The 20,382-nt window shown below is 66.9% G+C and overlaps 3 protein-coding genes across 12 annotated transcripts; all 3 read right to left on the bottom strand.

Annotated features, from left to right (window-relative positions):
- Positions 1-504: 504 nt before the first annotated feature.
- Positions 505-5,206, bottom strand: CD151 (CD151 molecule (Raph blood group)). Of its 3 annotated transcripts, none has more exons than XM_082477273.1 (9): positions 5,079-5,206; positions 4,065-4,129; positions 3,143-3,227; positions 2,860-3,051; positions 2,413-2,487; positions 1,798-1,937; positions 1,537-1,695; positions 1,316-1,402; positions 505-1,231 (listed from the first exon to the last, which is right to left on the bottom strand). In XM_082477273.1, the coding sequence occupies exons 3-9, from the start codon at positions 3,195-3,197 to the stop codon at positions 1,172-1,174; spliced, it is 768 nt and encodes a 255-aa protein (XP_082333399.1). In that variant the 5' UTR covers positions 3,198-3,227; positions 4,065-4,129; positions 5,079-5,206; the 3' UTR covers positions 505-1,171. The 3 variants fall into 3 exon arrangements, with proteins under 3 accessions (XP_082333399.1, XP_082333400.1, XP_082333401.1); XM_082477274.1 differs by having other exon boundaries at positions 1,798-1,902; positions 5,079-5,200; XM_082477275.1 differs by lacking the exons at positions 2,413-2,487; positions 5,079-5,206 and having other exon boundaries at positions 1,798-1,902.
- An 856-nt stretch (positions 5,207-6,062) lies between these two features.
- On the bottom strand, positions 6,063-12,198 carry CRACR2B (calcium release activated channel regulator 2B). Of its 8 annotated transcripts, none has more exons than XM_082477250.1 (10): positions 11,327-12,198; positions 9,249-9,436; positions 9,059-9,170; positions 8,437-8,632; positions 7,865-8,011; positions 7,646-7,736; positions 7,413-7,505; positions 7,038-7,226; positions 6,731-6,802; positions 6,063-6,549 (listed from the first exon to the last, which is right to left on the bottom strand). In XM_082477250.1, the coding sequence occupies exons 2-10, from the start codon at positions 9,411-9,413 to the stop codon at positions 6,319-6,321; spliced, it is 1,296 nt and encodes a 431-aa protein (XP_082333376.1). In that variant the 5' UTR covers positions 9,414-9,436; positions 11,327-12,198; the 3' UTR covers positions 6,063-6,318. The 8 variants fall into 8 exon arrangements, with proteins under 8 accessions (XP_082333376.1, XP_082333377.1, XP_082333379.1 ...); XM_082477251.1 differs by having other exon boundaries at positions 9,249-9,472; XM_082477253.1 differs by lacking the exon at positions 11,327-12,198 and adding an exon at positions 10,637-11,308.
- A 139-nt stretch (positions 12,199-12,337) lies between these two features.
- PNPLA2 (patatin like domain 2, triacylglycerol lipase) lies at positions 12,338-17,391 on the bottom strand. Its single transcript, XM_082477249.1, has 9 exons — positions 17,068-17,391; positions 15,064-15,296; positions 14,916-14,981; positions 14,349-14,558; positions 14,051-14,111; positions 13,762-13,938; positions 13,509-13,641; positions 13,180-13,302; positions 12,338-13,088 (listed from the first exon to the last, which is right to left on the bottom strand). Exons 1-9 carry the CDS (start codon positions 17,252-17,254, stop codon positions 12,818-12,820), a joined length of 1,461 nt encoding a protein of 486 aa, XP_082333375.1. The 5' UTR covers positions 17,255-17,391; the 3' UTR covers positions 12,338-12,817.
- Between the last annotated feature and the right edge of the window lie 2,991 nt (positions 17,392-20,382).

Raw genomic sequence — 20,382 nt, forward strand, 5'->3', positions numbered from 1 at the left:
AGGGGACCACGGGCGGGAGATGGGGTCTGCGCAACGGTGTGAGGAGCTGGGCGGCCCCTGGGCGACAGGGCACGAGGGCCACGCCCTGGCTGCCACTCCAGGCCCAGCGCCCCTTCCGGCCCCGCCTCCCACTGCCAGCACACGTCCTGCCAGACACGGCCCGGAGTCGCTCCTGAGACAGCAGCCCCAGCACCTTCTCCCGTTCCTGATTCCTGCGCCGTGGCCAGAAAGGCCCCTGGAAATCACAAGCAGCCCCGGCTACTCCCCGAGGTCTAGCCCCACTTTCTCTGGGGCTCTGGCCACACCACCAGCTTTGCATCAGAGAACGGCTGAGGTGCTGCATCAAGGCCTGTCCCCAGCCACCTCTTCCTTGAGTCCCCTTGGCCCACAGCTGGCCCCCTGTCCTCTGTTGTGGCCCTGGGGGGGGGGGGGTCTGTCCACTCTGCCGGACGTGACGGCCCTGGGGACCAGAACTGTCTGTCACCACCGTAGTAAGTTCAGCCATCCGTTCCACAGACGTTTATTGGGCACCTACCACACAGCAGGAGCAGTCCTAGGCATCGTCAGGCGGCAGTGAATAAAACGCGCAGGACGCCTGCCTCCGGGGAAGAGGTGACAACAGTGAACTAGTGATACGAGGCCTTTAGATGGTGGTGAGAGCAGCGAGAACACAGCAGGGGGAGCGGCAGAGGCGTGGCCCGGGAGAACTCTTGCTTGGTTTTCCCCAGGGGCTGGAGGTGGCTTGCTTGAGGAGAAGCCCCCAGTACCTGAGGGGCCTGGGGACAGGCACACGGGGCTCCCCGCTGGGCCAGCCCATTTCTGCCCAACTCAGCCCCTCTGACCGAACCCAGGCCTCAGGGAGCAACCCGAGGCCACGACCCCGGCCCGCACCCACCCAGCCCAGCAGACAGGCAGACAGGCGGGGCCGACCCCAGGCCTTGGGACTTTGGTGTGCAGCTAAAGGCACTTGAAGCTGCCTCCGGGATTTGGGGGTCCCCAGAGGTCACGGTGATGGCACGGTGCGGGTGGGGGGCCCAGCCACGAGAACACCAGGGGGAGACCCTGGCAGGCGAGGGGCGGAGCCACGTCCTGGACCGCAGCTCCCTGGCCGTCAGTAGTCAGCGCACGCGAGAAGCTGCAGCGCACACGGAGGGCCAGCCCGCGGGCAGGGTCAGTAGTGCTCCAGCTTCAGGCTCTTGTACAGGCAGCACGTGAAGATCATGCCGAACACCTGAGCACGGGGCCAGCATGAGCAGACGTGGCCGCCAGCACCTCGCGTCCCAGCACCCGCCGGCCCGCCCTGCCATGCCCGCACCTGCACGCAGGCGATGCCGAGGCCCACGGCCCCGATGATCCTCAGGTGCTCCTGGATGAAGGTCTCCAGCTTGGTGATGCAGCCGCCCTGCGGGAGCGGGGCAGGGGGTGTGCGCTGAAGGCAGCAAGTCGTCCGGCCCCCTCGGGTGTCGGGCCACACCAGCCCCCAGCATCCCGGGCACCAGGGCCCTGGGCGTCTCAGCCAGGCCCCCGCCGGCCTACCTCCACCTTGTAGATGTTGGAGGCATGGTCGCGCTGCCCGCAGCCGGCCACCACGGTCTTGCAGCAGCTGTCAGGGACCACACGGCCGCCTGCCTCGCCCGAGCGGATCCACTCGCTGTCCCGCCAGTCCTGCGAGTTGTTGCTGCCACAGCAGTGGAACTGCAGCGAGAACACGGCCCAGGCTGAGCCCTGACTGCCCGCCCCTGCGGCTGGGGCTCCCACACACGTCTGGGGAGGTGCCTCCCTGCGCCACCCACCCACCTCCTGCTGCAGCTTGTCCACAGCGCTGGTCACGCCCTCGTGGCCCAGCTGATGGTACCGCTTGGTCATGGTGTCCTTCAGGTTCTCCTTGAGCTCTGCGTTCAGCTGGGGTGAGGGGGCGACAGCTTCAGCCACAAAGTCTAAGACTCTCCAAGGTGGGGCAGAATGAGAGTGGGCACAGATGGGAGAGAGGCGCAGGGTCAGGGATGGGGTCAGGGCTGGGGTCAGACGCATGGCTCAGATGGCCATGGGGAGGGTCGCGGGCAGGAAGGGCGCTCCAGATCCCGTGGACACCTGCCTCCCCCGCCAGGGCCCCCAAGCAGGCAGCTTGGGTGCTGCGGGCAGGCTGTCCATCCCCGTGATCCACCCTCCTCCTAGGACCCAGTCCCCACCTCCAGGGCCTGATGACACGATGCTCAGCGCTGGAGCCTGTGGGATCCTGTGTGCATGTGCGCGCCTTGCCTGTGTATGTGTGTGTCCCCGTGTGTGGGTGTCTGTGTCCCCGTGTGTGTGTACACGTCGCCTGCGTGTGCGTATCCATCTCGCTGCACGTGCGTGTCCCTGTGTGTGCCCGTGCACGTCCACATCGCCTCACGGCCTGTCTGAGCCCCTCACCTGCTGGTAGTAGACATAGGCCAGGACTCCCGCAATGATCTCCAGCAGAAAGATGATGAGGAGCAGGATGAAGTACTGGGGGGAGGGGCAGGGCCCAGTGAGATGGGGTGGGACACGGACACCCCCGGTCCGTGAGGACTCCCCGGGCCCAGGCACGACGGAGCAGGTGAGGGCTGGGGGACCGCCAGGACCCCCGATGCTCTCTCTCAGGTGTCTTCCCTCCGCTGGCCCAGCTGGGATGTGGGGACCCACAGGACTGGGCAGGTGGGAAGGGACGCCCCCCAGGTGAGCACAGCAGAGTCTATCCTGCGGTGTCACACTCGACCCCCATCAGTCCCTCCTAACTCCCTCAGGGACCCAGAGCCAGCCCCCGGCAGCCTGGCAGGGAGCCCTGGCAGGTACCCGCAGCCTCACCCCCGCCCCCAGTGCCAGCCACACCCTGCTGACCAGACGCAGCAGGTCCCTCCGCTCCTTGAAGGTGGCGCAGCAGCCCAGAACCCCAGTCACCATGACGACAACGCCCGCCACCACCAGGATGTAGGCTGTGGCCAGGTAGGTGCCCGAGGCCAGCAGGCTGATGTAGTCGCTCTTGAGGGCCAGTGTCCAGATGCCCACGGCCATGACGGCCAGACCAGCCAGCTGTGGGCAGTGCACACCGGTCACCACACCTGGCCCCAGGTCTGAGCCCCAGGCCAGGCTCCTCTCGAGACTGGGGAAGGGGGTGCCTCACCCAGAAGCAGCAGTTGAAGGTGAAGAGCAGGTACTTGAGGCAGATGGTGCCACATGTCGTGGTCTTCTCGCCAAACTCGCCCATCCTGGGGCAGGGAGGACGGCCAGACACCAGCGGGGACAGAAGGAGGGGACACAGATGTCCAGACCAGCCCCAGGTTGGGGCCAAGCCAACTGCCTGCCCGGGTGAAGGCTCTGGGAGAATGTCCAGGGCAACCAGGACACTTCCTGCGAAGGCCGCTCAGGAGCCTCCACCCCCACTGCAGCGAGGGCAGATGGGGTGCCCACAGCCTAGCTGAAGGCCGGGGGGCCAGGCTTCCCTGACCAGAGCCCAAGCACGGTGCGGGGGGGCCTGGAGGACCCCCAACCATCACGGGCTGACTCACCCCTCTGGCAGCCAGGGTAGGAAGCCCCAGCAGGCACCTCGGGGTGAGCTCATGCAGGCTCCCCACCCCGCCCCAAGCATTCCCCGGGCCCCACATCACAGGCTGGCAGGAACCCACCGGCTGCTGGGGGGGAGGAGGCCGCTCAAAGATGGACCGACCTGCCCCTCGCTAGCCTAGTCCCGAGGCCTTAGGAAAGCCCCTCAGGGCTCTGTGAAAGGACAGGCCTTCCTTCCTCCCAGCGGGGGCAAGTGGAGCTGGCAGACACACACCCGCCCAGACCTGGGGGGTGCTTCCTGTGCTGGTCCTCATTACGGGAATGGGGACAGCCACACCGACCCCAGGGAGAAGTGGAGCTACCGGCTGTGCTCCTCCCCAGAGGCACCCCAGCGCCACCCCACCCACTCTGCTCTGGGGTGTCCGCACTGTGGGGGGAGTGGCTGTGGGACACAGATGACAGCTGAGCGCCCAGGGCCATGTTTCCAGACAGACACAGTGCCTCCCAGAGCCAGACTTCTATCCACCCCGCCCAGCACTCACCTGGCTGGTGGGGATGGCTCGTCTGTAAGGCAGGCGGATGGAAGTTCCCGCCCAAGGAGCCTCCGCTAGAAGGGCAGGGACAGGTCACAGGTCTGGCTCAACCTGGACGGTCAGGATCCCGCCACCCCTCTTTCTGGCCGACCCAGGCACTGGACCCGAGCTGGCCTTCCAGAGCAGGCAGCGTCCACCCCCTGCCCGTGGCTGAGAGGGGAGCGGCCAGGCCCGGTATTTTGGTCTGGGGCACAGCGGGGCAGGGCAGAGGACGTTTCTGGACAGTCCGATCCTGGGAGTGACCGCACGCCTTCTCCAGGCCCCCACCCTGAGCCTTGGCACCAGGCCTGTCACTGCCCCTTCCCCCACCAAGCAGCAGTAGCTGCAGCCTGAAAAGAAAAAGAGGCGCAGACTGCTAACACAGACGGGGTGTGGAAGCCCCACGTGCCGCAGACCTGGGCCTGCCCTGGGGTCCCAGGCCTCCCGGGGAGGCTGCTTCCAGACACAGATCCGGCCCCCACGGCCCGCCCGCGGGCGACCGGCTGAGGAGGGGCCCCTCTTTCCGGGAGTGCTTGGCGGAGATGATCCCCAAGGGAAAGGGCCGGCCAGAAATAGCTTCCGCGGCCCGGGACAGAGCCGCCCCACCCACGTCCCCCGCAGCCCAACCGGGCCCAAGGTGGGGGACCCCGACTCGGCTCCAGCCAGGCCGCGTGAGGAATTCGCGATGAAGTCACCGCCGCCGCCGCCGCCCCCCACGCCCGGGCGAGGCGAACGGCCCGCCCACTCGCACCGGGCGGAGGGGAGGGCACCGGTGTCTGCGCACAGTGCGCGGGGTGCTCGGGAGGAGCTCTTGGCCGGAAGGGGCCGCCAGGCCCGTCCGGAGACCCGGGAGGCGCCTCGCCCTCGCCCGGCGGACCCTCTGCCCGCCCGGCCTCCGGGTGCCCGCCTCTCTCCGGAAGCGGCCTGCAGGGCCGCCAGGCGCGCAGCTTCTCCCGGCCGGGCCGGGCCGGGCGGTGCACTCACCGGCCACGCGTCCGAGTTGGGCCGGCGGCGGCGGCGCAGGCGGCGGCGGCTCGGATCGCGGAGAATGCGCGACCGACCGGGAGCTTGCGAGCGAGACGCGCCGGGCCGCTCAGGGCCCCGCCCCGGGCCCGGAGGCCCCGCCCACGGCCGCGACGCGGGGCAGGTCAGAACAGCGCTCGGCGCGAGCGGGCGGAACACCAGCGGGGGCGGACCCGGGGGTCCGCCCGAGGCGGCGGGGGCCGGGCGGGCTCCGGCCAGGGGGCGCCCACAGCCCCGCCGGCCCATGCCCTCGGGAGGAGCTGCGCTGGGGGCGGGGCGGGAGGCTGCAGGAGTCGACGGAACAGATGCGGGCCTGGGGGGAGGCTCTGGAGGTGCGGTCAGATGCAGACAGGAGTCTCTCTGGGCGCCGTTGGGAGGACGGCCTGGAGGGGAGGCCTGGGGTCAGTGTGAGAGAGAGTCCAGTTTGGAGGGCATCGCCTGGGAGTGGTGGGGGGAGGTGAAGGAGAGAGGGCAGAGGCTGCCGACCCGCTGCGCTGGGGAGCTGAGAGCGGGAGTAGAAGGGGAAGGGGAGTCCCAGGCGGGCCCTGAGGCGGCACAGTCGCTGGGAGCGGCTCTCCGTGGCCAGTGGGCAGCACTCATCCCCAGCTCCCTGCCCGAGGCTCGCGCTGGCAGGGCGGAGGGGCACGGGGGACAGCTCAGGCCTACCCCCGGCACCTCCACTCAGGACTCCAGTGGGCTGAGCTAGCCCACCCAGGACTGTGTGAGGACTGGCATGGGGAGGGGTTGGCTGACTGAGGCTGGGGGCGGGCAGGGAACCCCGCCTGCTGCTTCCTGGGAGTCAGTGGCCTCAGTCCCTTGGTTCCTACAGCTTTGACGGACAGTGAGGGCTTGGGGACATGACCGGGGACACGCGTGGACGATGGAAACCTCATGCGTGTACCTCTCAAATGTTGTGGCTCCCACACACACAGGAGGCCGAGGAGGTCGAAGTCAGTGGACTTTATTTGGAAGAGGGGGTTTTCTGCTGGCTTTGATGGGATGGGGGTAGGGTGAGGACTGGCAGGGAGGCACGGTGAGACCACCCAGGATTAGTTCCTTCACGTCTGCAAGTCAGGCAGGCCAGGCAGCCTACTGGGTAGAGCCCACGTCCTGGATGGGCAGCCCCCAGCCACGAGGAGTCGCCTTCAAGGGGCAGCTTCTCCGAGTAACCAAGTAACGCCCAGTGAGTCACTCGGGCTGGTCAGCGGGCACTGGGAAGGTGGCCAGAGCCGCGTCTCGGGGGGCGAGCCCAGCTACTACAACAGCAGCAGCAGCAGGCGGGCCCCAGCAGCGGGGCCGTGGTCAGAGCCTTCCTGCGGCCACTGCCCAGCCGCTTGGCCTCACAGATGTCCTTCTCGTCTCGTAGCCTCGTGTTCAGCTCCCTGAGGAATAGGAGTCCAAGGGCTCTGAGAGGTCTCAAGAGGCAGCATTCCTAGGTGGGGAATGCAGGCACGGGCTCTGGTGCTCCCTCAGACCAGAAGAGAGGTGTCTGTCTGGGGCTGCAGCATGAGGGATGGAGGGCAGACACAAGGAAGGACTTCCTCGCAGTGGGATGGGGCAGTGAGCGGGACTGTTTGGGAGCTAGGAGCTGCGCTGACCCCTTCCTGACGCACCTGAGCAGTTCCAGTTGCCGCAGGAGGCTGAGCTTCTCTTTCTGCATGTTCCTCAAGACCGCGACCACGTCTCTGCAGGACAGAGGTGGTGATTTGGGTGCAGGGAGGCTCCTCGGGGTGCCCCACGACCCCCTGGAGGACCCTACCCCACGGAGACCCTGGAGGCGGGGCTGGGACAGGGTGGGATGGAAGCCCTGAGCTCCAAGCGCGACCCTTCTCGGGGTCCGCCCCTGAGGGTCCGCCCCTGAGTGCCCGCCCCAGCCCCGCCCCCCACCTTCCCACCCCCCCACCCCCCCACCCCCGGCACCGTTGGGTTTGCTCCCGACGGCCCAGCAAGTCGCTCTCCAGTCTGCGGAGCTGCTCTTGCGCCACTTCCAGTTGCGCCCGCAGCGCCTCGTTGGCCAGCCACAGCTGGGCGTTCTGCGCCTGCGCCTCCAGCTGCTCGGTGGTCCGGGCCTGCAGCTGCTGTTCCAACTGGGGTGTGGGGGGATCGAGGCTGGAGAGAACCCCCCCACGTCCCCGGGATGCTGCGTTTGCCCCTGACTCCCAACAATTCCGGGGCTGGGAACATAGGCCCAAGGGCCTCAAGGACGCCGGGGAGTGCATGGGGGACGGTGAGGATGGGGCCTGGGCGGGACCGCTGTGCACGCCTCCCGGCCGGGACCGCCCGGCAGCCGCTCACCTCCCGCTGCCGCAGCCCCGCGCGTTCCAGCTCCTGCTCGCGACTCTGCAGCTCCAGCTCTAGGCGGCCTCTCCGCTCCTCCCGGGGGACGTCCTAGGATGGGCGGGGACACCTGAGCCCCCGCGGGCGGCGGAGCGGCAGGGGCGCGGGTGGGACCACTTCGGAGAAGGCGGGGCCGGGGAGGCCCGCGCGTCCGGGGTCGGGCTGGGCGCGGGGCGGCGCTGCGGGCCCACCTGACTCCGCAGGCGCTGGCGCTGCTCGCGAAGTTGCTGCTCCATATCTTCGTACAGACATCGCACCTCCCTCTCGTGCTCGCTCTCCCGCCTTCGGGAAACCGGGGGTGAGACAGCTGCTTAGAACCTGCCAACAGTACAGCCCTCGGCCCCGCCTCTACCACCTCGCAGAACCCCTCCACCTGGCCCTCAGGCCGCCCCCAGCCCGCCAGCCCTCACCGCCGCAGCGCCTGCTCCAGGCCCTCCCGCTCTCGGGCCGCTTCCTCCAGGCAGGCCGACGCCCGCATCAGAACGTCCTCGAAGGAGCCCAGCAGTTCGGGTCGCTCACGCTGCAGCTGGGTCCAGAGCGTCCGAATTGCCCGCTGCCTGGGGGTGGGGAGGGCAGAGGCTGAAGCTGAAGCGGGGACTCCCCACCCCACCCTGCAGGGTAAGAAGCCCCCAGAGGCCCCCGTAGTCTTGCACAAGCAGGGCATCCCTCTCCTGGGTGCTTTCACCCCTGCGGGGGTCTGTGCCTGTGCGGGGCTTGTGTGGCCAGGAGGTGTGTGTGCGTGGGGTTGTGTCCTTGTGTACACAGGGCTGTGCCTGTGCTGGGCGCAGCCCTGGCTGCTGCCTCCTGAAATGCAAATTCTGTGGGAAATCACGCCCGGCACGCAGTAGCTGCAGCTGAGAGGGAAGGACCGGCCCAGACCCGGTCTAGGGACCCTGCCTGGGAACAGACACGCAGGCGACGCGGACAGGCAGCATGCAGGTGGGATGTGAGGGTGATGGGACCCGGGCCAGCACCGACTCACTTGCCCAGGACCCGGGCCACCCCCAGCTGCACCAGTGCAGAGCAGAATCTCTCCTCCTCCTCCTCCTCCTCCTCCTCGTCCTCCTCCTCCAGGGAGCCCCCGGTGCCTTGCACATCCGACCAGCCCGCCTCGAAGGTTTCCTCTGGAGCCTGGGAGGGCAGAGCACCCGGGGCAGGCTCCACCCCCACCAACTTCCCTGCGGGCATGGGAGGGAGAGATCACCGGGCTGTGGCTTACCACCCGCAGCCCAGCCCACCCCCGCCCCCCGCATATCCTGCCCTTTCTCTGAGCCCAGTTTCCTGTTTTTCTTCCTTATTTTGGTCCAATTCTTGTCCTGGGAATGGGAGGTGACAGCTGGGCTCAGGCCAAAATGCGGCATGCCTGGCTCCCAGCCCCACCTGGGTTTGGCTCAGGGAGCAGGTCATCTCCACATATGCCACAGCATCTGGGGGGCTTCCCGTGGTGCCTGAGTGTACAGACACCGGCCTGTGCTCTGGAGGAAGGCCAGGGAGAAGCACGGGCTTCCACCCATGTGGGCTGTGGGCCCCAGAGAGTCCCACATGTCCCAGCGGAGGGTGTCTGAGCAGTGGGGTAGGGGGTGGGGCTCAGGGGCCGGGCTCACCCAGGCCAAGGCAGAACTCCCGAGCGGTGAGGAAGCCGGTGTGCGCCTGGTCCAGACTTTCGAACACAGCCTCCAGCTGTTCGGGCGTGAGGGGCAGGTCGCTCTGCAGGCCCTGGCCGGGCAAGGATGGCAAGGCTGAGTAGCCAAGGTCAGCCCTGGGGTGGAAGGCCTCTTGGGGCTGGGGGCTCACCTGCAGGTCGTGCCGGGTGATGAAGCCCTTGGCCTCCTTGTCGCACAGCAGAAACAGCTCCTGGGCCTGCTCCAGTGTCGCTGCCAGTGGCCCTGGGCTGCGCCCCTCATCCCACCCCTCCTCCTCCTGGGCCTCCCCAGCCCCAGGCTTCCCGGGGCTGGCCATGGCGGGGGTCTCAGCCTTGGGCGCTGTGAAGCCAAGGAGAAGTCAGGGCCTGAGCAGAACTGAGAAATGAGGGGAGAGGAGAAGCGGAGGCAGAGAGGGTGAGGGGCAAGGGTGGCTGAGGGCTAAGCTGGAGCGGTGGGGAGCAGAGGAGCCTCCCTGCCCCCATGGGAAGGTGGAGGCCCAGAGAGGAGGGGCAGCTGGGGGAGGTGTGGCCCAACTGCAGGTGGTGGGGCTGGCGCGAGGTGGCATGGGTGGAGCCTGCAGGCTCAGGGCCACCCAGGGAGCCAGCCGGTGCAGGAGAGGATGTGCTGGGGGGAGGGGGCAGGGGGGCAGCTATAGATCTTGTGATGGAAAATGAGGAGGTGGGGGCTTGGGTGAGAGAATGGTCAGCTGCCGAGAAGCTGAACAGGTCCTGGAGTCGGGGCCTGGAGACCGGGCGGACCGGGCTGGGCCAGTGGGGGTATCAGCCAATCCCGGCTAAGTCCTTAGCCTCTGAGTCTGGGCCTCTGGGCCCTGCTTCCAGCCAGCTGGCAGGCGGGTGAGCTCCTCCCTCCCTGCCTGCAGCCCCGCCCACCAGTACCAGGCTCCAAGGGGTGCAGGTGCAGGGTCCCGCCTGGGCCACGATGCCTTCTGTGGCCCTTGTCAGGAACAAGCCCAGAGTCTAGCTTAACAGGCCCTCCTGCTGGCACTATGCTCTCCACAAGACTGGCCTCCCTCCCCATGGGGGCGCCCTGCCCCCTAATCAGACCACCTGTCATTCCCACGACACCTGGACCCCAGAGTTCCCAAAGCTAACCCCCAGCGTGGCGACAGCCCCCCACCTGGGACCCTGGGGTCCTCGCCCCCCAGTCCAGGACTGTGATTCTCTCTCCCCACCCATTCCTGGGGGATGCAGGAGGCGACCTCCAAAGAGGGCAGGTCTGAGGAAGGCCGAGAGGAGGGGACACAGGGGCGGAGACATCTCCCCCTCATGCCGTCGCCTTCCCCGGGCAGGCTCCACGGGACCGGGGGGCCATCCCAGCCGGAAGCTGCGCTGTGGCCGGGCCGGGGAGCGGGGGGAAGGGCTGCCTGAGCCCCCGCACCCTGGGGCCTAGCCCACTCTGCCCCCGCCAGTGTGTGCCCCAAGGGGCCCCGGAGTCGCTGACCACGACACGCGGGGATCGGCGCGCCTTGCGGTGACGGGACGGAGCCAATGCGGGCGTGCGGACGGGCCGGGCGCCTACCTGCGAGTTTCGCCACCGCACCCGCCACACACTAGGCTGTTCTCCTGCGGGCACCGGGACCCCGGCAGCGCCGGCCCGGGCGGAGCCGCCGCCGTGTCCCCGCCTCTCGGCATTGCCCCAGTGGCCCAGCGCTCGCCTCATAGCCCGCCCCCCCCCCCCGCATACGGCCCGACCCCCGAGGGTCTGTCCTGGCAGAGTCCGAGCGCATAGTGGGGGGATGACCCTGGGGACCCTTCCTGCACAGGGCCAAAGTTGGGGGGCAGTCCTGAGGATCCCGATTTAAGGCGCCAAAGTGTGTGCAGGAAAAAGGCAGGAAATAGACCAAAATATTTTCAATGGTTTTCTCTAGAAGTGGGGTGACTTTCCTTTCTTCCCTGTACTTCTCCAATTTTTTTTTCCATTTTTAAACAATAAACGTATACTATACAAGAAAATGGTACTTAAATCAGCGGCATAGATGCCTGTGCGTGTGAGGGTGAGTGGCTGGGGGGGGAGCAGGAGGTCCTCGTCTCAGCAGGTGCCCCAAGCACTCCTTTGGGGGCATAGCCCTGACTCAGGTTCCTGTTGGGGTAGGGCTGCCAGAAGGTTCTGGGTGGGGCCTGTGTGTGACCTTCCTACAGGGGAGGAGGGGGTAGAAAATCCCATCATCTTCCCAGGGGTCCTCCTCCCCGGCCCCAGCCTGGCACCCACCTGGAGCGGTTGGCCTCACAGAGCTGTCCTGGCAGTGCTGGGGGGCTGGAGGCCTCTGCCTCTTCAGGGGCCTGGGATCCTGCTGAACTAGAACAGGTTGGGCCTATAGGACAGGACCTTGAGACCAAGGGGGGGTGGCCCCTGGCACAGGTGCACGGGGACCTGCTGAGCCGGCTCTCCCAGTCCTGCAGTCCCACTACCGACCGTTATTGTTGGCTGGGGGCTGCTGCCGCCGCCCCATGCCACGAGGGGAAAGGGCAGAAGGGCAGGTGCCGGCTGAACCTGGCAGGACTAACAGCTGTGGACCTCCAGCCAAGTGCCCAGCTCTGCTCAGGCGCCCGTCACCCCATGTGCCCTTGTGATCACCAAGGAGGGCTGGTTACATCCCCTCAGACTGCCCAGGCAGGGCAGAGAAGGCCTTCAGGAAATCACGTCTCCCCCAGAACAAGATCCAGCCCCCTTTGGCGCAGACCTCGCCCCGCCCAACATTCACAGATCCCTCCTGTATACCGGCAGGAGACTGGGGACACAGTGGGGGGGGGGGAGGGGGACAGGGGAACGAGGTGTGTGCACCAGGAACGAGGCTCCTGGTGACAAGGACAAGACCCGCACCACCCACAGAACCTTGGGCCAAACACCCCCAGTGGAGCAGGCCCCCAGCGCTCAGCTTGGGAAATCAGCCCCACGCGCCCAGGGCACCAGGGAGCAGAGGTGCAGACACCACCTTGGTAAGAAACTGAACAGTTCCGTTTTTATCTTGCAAGGATCTTGGTCCCCAGTACTTCCGCTGGCCCTTGGAAAGCTGTGCCCAAGGGTCCCAGCCAGAGGAGTGCGCTGCAGCCTAGGAAGCCCGCAGTGCTTTGAGGGGGGGAGTCCCAGGCCCGGCTGGCAGGGCCGGAGTGCCAGGCTCGAGGAGAGCGGGAGCCCAGGAAGGACTGGCCTGAGGCTGGACACTGGGGGGGTCAGCTGGGGGCGGCGGGGGTCGGGGGCGTCACATACGAGTGAAGGAGGTAAGGCTGAGCGATGGCATTTATTACATCTGCTTTGGCAAAAATAAATAATTCACACACATTCTTCAGCCAAACGAGAAAAATGTGGAGGGGGGAGCAGGGGCAAAGCTCTCAGGAGTAATACTGCACTCGCGGGTGTGGGCGTCGGCAGGGGCCGCAGGTGCAGGAGCCCCCAGCCCGCCTTCCCCAGCCCCAGGGCGGCGGGGCCTGGAAGGGGAGGTTAAGGCACAGGCAGGGGACCCTCTGCGAGGGGAGGGCTACTCCACTCCCCTCCCTCTTCAGTGCAGCGAGTTAGTGGTTGGTTGACAGCAAAGCCCCCTCGGGCAGCGTGAGGGACCCCCATCTCCTCACTCTGCAGGGGGAACGGAGAGAGGTCGCGGAGGGGGAGCTCAGCTGGCCCCGGGGCCCCGCCTCACGGGGCAAGGAAGCTGGGGGGCCCGGCCCTCGGCGCCGGGGGCGGGCAAGGCCGAGCGGGCAGCTCTCAGCAAGGGGGCGAGCCGGGCGGGTGCTGCGGGGGCGCGGGGGCCGCGCCGGCAGGGGTGCGCATGCGCAGGGCGTCCTGCGGGAAGGCCACGTTGGTGCAGAAGAGGCCCAGCAGCAACTGCCGCTGGCACTCCTCCCACTTTGCCAGCACGTCCCCCAGCGACAGGCTGTTGCGCATCCAGCTGGGCAGCGCCTCGCTGTAGACGGCACAGGACAGTGGCACGGAGGGCAGCGACCGGGTGCGGCGCAGCTCCACCTGCTCCGACAGCCTGCGGGTGGGGAAAGGATCGAGGGAGGGAGGGCTTTCGTGGGGGCCCCGGAGGCTGCGGGCCGGGGTGGACATGGCAGCAAGGAGCTCACCTGGAGGGCAGGTGGCTGCCCAGCTTCCTCTTGGCGCGCATCACCAGGTACTGGCAGATGCTGCCCGTCTGCTCCTTCATCCAGCGGATGTCCTCGGGAACGTCGGGCAGCCACTCCAGCAAGCTGGGGCGGGGGACAAGGCATGGCCTCAGGGGCTGTGGCCCAAACCTCACACCAACCCCACCCCACCTCCGTCTGTGCCTGGCTTCTGGGACCCTGACATGGCATCTCTGCAGCCCCTTAAACCGGCCGCCTTTCTCTTCCCTGAGTGCCCACCACCCGGGGATGATCCAGAGCTGGTCCCTGCACCCCTTCCCCCTGCCCCGCACCGGATGGTAAAGGACACGGCGCTCTCCAGCGGCAGAGTGTAAGGCACCATCATGGCCGTGGCCAGACGCACGGGCAGCATGTTGGAGAGCGTAGTCAGCAGGTCTGTGGGTTCCATGCAGGCGTCCAGCAGGGCTGTGGGTGCAGGAGGGAGGTTGGTAGGAGGTCGGTGGGGGAGGGAGGTGGAGCCCAGGACTCCTCTGCTCCTCTGCCCCCGTCCCGCCAGGTCCCCCCTCTCCCGCCAACCCCACATACCCTCGTTGAGCCTCGAGGGCAGGTGCTCCAGGATGTGATCCTCCCCAGGTGGCGGCAAGTGCTCCTTCACTCCGGTCCTCTCCGTGGCCACCTCGGCCTCCTGTGTGTCCTCAGCCTCGGGGGCAGGAGGGCGGGTGGGAGGCAGCGCCAGCAAGGGGTTGGGCCGGTTCAGGAGGCCTGGGGCAGGGACAGGGGGGACCCGATACGCGATCAGCACGGCTGAGGCCAGCTGGCCCACAGAGGACGGCCACGCAGAGCCCACCCAGCTGCCCAGGCAGCCCCCACGCACCGTTCCGCCGCAGGAAGCGCAGGCCATCCCTGTAGCCCTGCTTGCACATCTCTCGAAGCACCTGAGGCAGAGGGATGCATAAACTGGGGCAGAGGAGCCAGACGTGCCTGATAGAGTCCCCAGTGTCCCTGAACCACCACCCCACCCCGCCCCACTCCAAGCTAACTTGGATTCAGGACCAGATCCAGGTTGGACAGAGGCTGGATGGGTTGCCCCAGTGGAGAGGTTGTGTGGGCCGTAGCCAGGAGAGGCCCCCGGGGAGCTGTCCCCGGTGCCCGGTGGGGAGGTCTGGTCTCACCAGGGGCTCGGGCGGAAACAGGGCCTTGGAGAGACGGTAGAGGTTGCGCAGATTGAACTGGATGCTGGTGTTGGTGACACGGAGCTCGTGGATGTTGGTGGAGCTGTCCTGTGGGCAGATGTCACTCTCGCCCGAGAACGGGGACACTGTGATGGTGTTCTTGAGCTCGTAGAGCGGCAGGTTGTCTGAGATGCCGCCATCCACGTAGCGCTGTGGCAGGGACACAGGGTCACACGGGGACAGGCCTGCAGGGTGAGTTGGGCTGCCCCCCAGCCGCCTTAGGCCCCCCCCAGTGGCTATTTCATTTGGGCGTTTCACCCACTGGGCACTGGCCACTGAGCAGATGGCCAGACAGTGGGGGGGTGGGGAACAGCCACAGGAAAGGTGCATCTGCGCAGGGCTGGCCTGGCTCTTGAGTAACTCTGGGGGAAGTGAGGCAACGGGCGGTGGCAGGAGTGAGGGGCTGGGGTGGGGAGGCACAGATGGCTTCCTCCCCGCCTCCCTGACCCACAGCCCACAGAGGAGCCGACTCTTGTCACCCAGGAAAGGTGCCCAGGAGATACTCACTACCCCCTGGAGGGAAGGAGGAATGAGGCCACAGTACACAGGGATGAAAGCGCTGCAGACGTTGGCCTGTGGGGCAGGGACAGAGGGGAACAGTGAGCAGGGGCTTTGGGGTTCCTACTGAACCCCCAGTGTGGCCCCCAGGGCCCACCTGGATGAGCTCCTCCTTGGAGTTGAAGTGGGTTATAATGACGTTCTCGCCGTCGGAGACGCGGGTCAGGGAGATGCCCAGGCGGCCACTGGCGCGCTCGTAGCCATCAGCAGGCAGGGTCTTCAGCAGGCAGCCCCGGATGATCTTCACCAGGTTGAAGGAGGGGTGCAGTGGGCCCAAGAACCGCTTCCGGGCCTCCTTCGACACCTCGATGATGTTGGCACCAGCCTCACCTGGAGCAGCAGGGGCAAGGGTCAGGGGCCGGCACTCCTGGGCTTTGCATACTCCCCATGGCTCCAGACCCAGGGTCCACGGCACAGACTCTCGGCACCCCTTTCTACCCTAGAGGAGTCTCAGCGTCCACCGTGGAGCCTGGCCCACAGCTGGGGCTTCTGTCACCTGCTCCTGGGGAGAGAGGGGCTCCTGGGAGGGCAGACAGCTGGGGCCACGGCTTACCCTCTGCCCAGTATTTCCCAACTGTCCGCCCTGATCTGTGAGTCACTGGGCCTGGCGTGACATGGCACCCAGCCCCCACCCCGGGGAAGGGTAGAAGGCAGAGGCTCAACTCTGACCAGGCTCAGCCTTCACCCGCTTGGCCAGATCCAGATGCACCGACCCCAGTGCAGCCCAGGGGTCCCACAGGCCCAGGGGCGTGAGGTTGGACGTAGTGGGGCCTCATCACGCCTGGGGAAGCACGCTCGCATCCCACTGCAGCCAAGAGCAAGCAACCCCCCGACATTTCTCTTGGGGGCCCGTGGGCACTGGCCTAGGACAAAGCCAGGGTGGGAGCAGGCCCAGGAATAGTCAGGGAGCAGCAAGGCCTTGGGGAGAAGCCGAGGACCATCCCCCAGGTCAGGAGTGGGGCAGGGTGACGCCAACACCTGCCAAGTTGTGGGGACTCCAGCTGCCCAAGACCACTCCCACCCGTGAGAAAGAGGTTTCTTGGGAGTGGGGTGGGGGAGGCGCCACGGGACCATGTCCTCAACTAGGTACCACGGACCTGAGACCAGCACGGCGGTCTGAGAAGCACTTGCCTGAAAGCCTCCGTGAGTAGGAGGGGCAGGGCCACAGTGGTGAATTCCCAGGTCCCAAGAACGTAGAGCTGTGCCCCTTCCACCCCACCCTCCTCAGGGGAAAGGTCACCGGCAGGGTGCAGAGGAGAACACTGGACAGGCTCCTGCTGGGCAGGGCATTCCAGAAGCTAATGACCCCTCTGTTACTTTGGCTGCCCTAGTCGGCTGGGGGCCGGGCAGCATTCCCAGGACTCCCGCGGTACTCCGTGTGCTGTAAACATCACTCGCACTGCCCGCCGGAAGTGTGTGGGTGGAGGAAGCCGACTCCGGGGCTGCACAGTCCTAAAGCACCTCTCACCCCACGGAGTGGTTAAAAACGTCTGGCCGCAGTCCACAGAGGGCCCCAGGCGCCAGGAAGGCGAGGGCGGCAGAGAGCTTGCGCTGGCCGGGCCCAGGCCTGACCTGCCGGCTCCTCCTCTAGGGTCCCTCGGGAGGCACCAGGCCACAGTGCCCAGACGCGCTCCTCAGAGGCCAACCCTTTCCCAGCCCCGGGGCCATGGCAGTCCGGAATGCCGTAGCCCCAGGAGACAGTGACCGCTGCCACCCGGGCGGATGCCCTGGGCAGGAGGACGGCCTAGGCCCCTCCCCCGACTCTCGCGGTCCCGCCCACGAACTGCTTTCTCTTTCCAACGAAATAGCTCATGCTGCACCTGCCCGCCCCCCAACCTTTGCGCCCGAGGGGCGGGCCCTAGGCGTCAGCCTCCGCTCAGAGGCGCGCAGGGCCCTACCCCAATCCGCGGGCACCCTCGGAGCAAAACAAGGCAGGTCCCGCCCCTCGTCGGCGTCCGGGATTGGAGCCTCGGTCGGGGTCCCGGGCAGAGACCCCAAGAGCCCCACGGCCCCCGCGGCCCAGCCCGCTGCTCTGTGCGGACGGAGCGGAGCCCTCCGCGCTCACGAGGAGCACACGCCAGCCCCCGCCGGCCCCGCTCACCCAGGCAGGCCCCGGTGACCAGCGCCGTGGCCGTGAGCGCCCCGGCCGAGGCGCCGTAGATGTGCGTGGCGTTGGCCACCAGGAAGGACGCGTGCTCGCGGAGGCAGGAGGCCACGCCGATGTGGTAGACACCGAGGAAGCCGCAGCCTGCGAACGAGATGTTCCATGTCGTCTCCTTGGGGAACATCGCGGCGGACCGCCGGGCTCCCGGGCTCCTCGCTGTGCGCCGCGCGCTCGCCGCTCGCTCTGGAGCCGGGGCCAGAGCCGGCCGGCCGGCCCCGCAGTCACTGTGGTTCGGGGTCTCAGCCAGCGGAGTTGGAGAAGCTGCCGGGGGAGGAGGCGGAGGCGGTGATTTTAGCGGGGGGCGGGGCGGAGCCGGCACGCGCGGCCCAATTGGGGCGCGCGGGGCACGGCCGCGCCCTCGGGGCGGGCCCTGGAGCCCGGTCCCTGGCCCCGAGGCCCCACCCAGGCCGAAGCCCGGCCCCGAGACCACGCCCCTCTCCGGAAGCCCGTCTTGACCCAGAGACCCCGCCCCCGGCCCTGCCCCCCCCCCGGCCCTCCCCCCCCCACCCCCCGCCGCCCGCTGTCCAGGCCACTGGGCCCTGAGGCGCGACACCTGCGGCCCCGCCAAAGACACTGGCCAGGCCCGGACGAGAGTCCACATCCTCGACCTCCCGCTGCCTCCCCATCTGCCCACCCCGCCATCGTCGACGGCGGGAGGGGACACCAAGTGGCCCAGGGGTGTGGGGATGGTCGAGCTCAGGTCCGGGACGACCGCAGTCTGAGCTGGATACCCACGAGGGGAGGGCCCTGCTGTCTGGGCAGCATCCGCCCCCTCCCTCGGGGGTCAGCCTACAACACCAACCCAGGACACTGAGGAGCTCGCCGAGGGTCAGGGACCTGAAGGACCCACCGACTCATCCACAGACTTACCCATAAACATACAGAGCTGCACGCGAATCACACACAGACAACTTCTAGAGATAACACCGGCGTGGTAGACCCACACCGGACATCCCAACCCTGCCTGCCACGCGCCCAGCTCCACCTTGGCACTAACCTGGCTTCGACCTGCGTCCTGCCCCAGCTCCTCAGGCTGTGGGGTCTACGTGGGTATGACTCAAGCCCTGTCCCGCCTCACTAATTGCCCCAACAGGTGGAGCACTCCTGGTGATGTCACCCTCCCGCCCCTCTTCCGCATTTTTCTCCTGGACTGTCGGGCAGGCCTACCCTGGCTTGGATCCAGGGGCCAGCCCTGCACCTCACCCCACCTCCCAAACGAGGGGCTTGTCTATGCTGGGCAGTGGGTGGCCAGTGTGCATCCGTCTCCCCAGGAACACTAGCTCCTCTAGCTGGAGTTTGGCTCAGGACCCAGCTTGGGGCTGCGCCCCTCCCCCCCACCCCGCCTGGCCCCGAGGCCCAGGTGGAGAAGCCAGAGCAGGGCCTCCCCAGGACAGGGCCATCTGGCATCATGCCACCCAGCCCTCAGCCTCTGTGCTCCAAGCCACCCATACTTAGCACCATGTGCGCCTGGCATGGGGACCAGCATGGGTCTCCATGAGCAGGGAGCAAAGTCAACAGAAACCCTGCCCCACTTGGGGGAGGGGGTGGGAGAGATGGTTTCTATTAAGTTCAAATAAGGACTGAGAAGGGTGAAGAGGTGTGTGGACACTATTAACATGGGAAAGCAAAGGGCCACCCACCTACAGGACGTTCGAAGGCCCTGGGTGGGGGAATTAGGAGAGGGGAGCCCAGGTCTGGGTGCTGTGGGTGCTGGGAATGGGGAAGGCCAGGGGTATGAGGGAATTTGATTTAGAACCCCAAATGGTTGGGTGGGATGGCGGCACAGTGCAGAGGATGTGGCCCCATAAGGGTGACTGAGCCCTTGGGGATGCTGCTGGATGCAGCAGGGGACAAGGGGTGTGACACAGTGGGGATGGAACAGACCCCCAGGGCCAGCCTGCAAAGTTCAGGGGTTCACCAGGGTGCCACCAAGGAGGACCGGGACGGTGCAAGCTGAGCCAGGAACCTAAGCAGGCCATCCCCACAACCTGCTCCAAGGACAGGCCAGAGCCCATGCCCTCCCCGTTTCCAAGGGACTGTGGGGCTTGAAGGGTGGCGCTACCCCAGTGCGGGGAGACCTCTGCTCCCATTTCCACACACTGGCTGACTTGTTTTGGGTACATATCCCTCCCACCAGGCCCCAGGAGCTCTGCAGCCAGGAACAGGGTGGCCCTTCCTAGAATCCTGGCTGGGGGTGGGAGTGGACCTGCCCCCCTCCCAGTCTGCACAGAGAAGCCCTGGTGTCTGATGACTGCCAGCCAGGTGTCATGCCCCCACTCCCATGGTGTCCTCTGGCCCACACAGGGCCCTTCTCTTCAGCCTCCAAGGCTGGGGTTGTGAGCTCTGCCCCTGGACCCTGCATCACTCCTCTGGGGGGCCGTCTCTACCCTAACCTTGGACCATGGCCCCTTGCCACCTGTGTCTCTGGGTACCCACAGCCCCACCTCTCATCCCACTCATACTTTCCCCTTGCAGCCCACACTGCTAGGACCCCTCATCCCCCCTTAGCCCCATGTCCCACACCCCCTCCCCCGAGGCCCTGTCCTAATCCCCACTCCTCTGGATAGCAAAAAGGCCATCAGTCCTCTCCCTCCACCCATGAACACCCCTGTCCTGGGGCCTCTTCCTGAGGGAGGGGCCCCCACGCACCCAGCCCTGCTGTCTCGTGCTACACTCATTACTCTCCTCCAGAACTACAAGCCCATAGAGGCAAGTCCTTCACACATGCCTACCATGTGGTGGGCACATGGCAGGTGCCCACCACACCACAGCCTTCAGAAAGCAAAGCTGAGCATCTACGGGGTGGCCTGGCACTGGTGGGCGACTGCCAATAGCTGTAGGGCCAGGATGGCGCCTGGGTGGGCAGTGGGAGGGCCTCTCCCCTCTGCCCCACATTCTAGGCCAGAGCCTGGCAGAAAGGGCATGGGCAGGCCCGACACAAAAGGACACAGCAAGCATGCAGCCCAACACCGCTGCCCACAAACCACTTCTGAATCTGCCCAGCAAAGGTACTGGCCCACCAGACAGCTAGGGACACAGGCTCAGAGGAGGAAGTCCAAGTTGCTCAGGGGATTAGGTGGAGCCAGGGCACTGACCCCCCCAGTGACATCTGCGGACCACACACCCACCACCACATCTCCTCTTGTGCATAACTGAGGGCTCTCCCAGCCTTGTGGGAGCTGCTGGCCTCAACTGGCCAGACCCACCTCGCAGAGACCACCCACTCCGGCTTTTCAAGTGTTCATGGGTGTC

Source organism: Balaenoptera physalus (assembly GCF_965194825.1).
Source record: "Balaenoptera physalus genome assembly, chromosome: 10".
In the NCBI taxonomy this organism is placed as follows: Eukaryota; Metazoa; Chordata; class Mammalia; order Artiodactyla; family Balaenopteridae; genus Balaenoptera; species Balaenoptera physalus.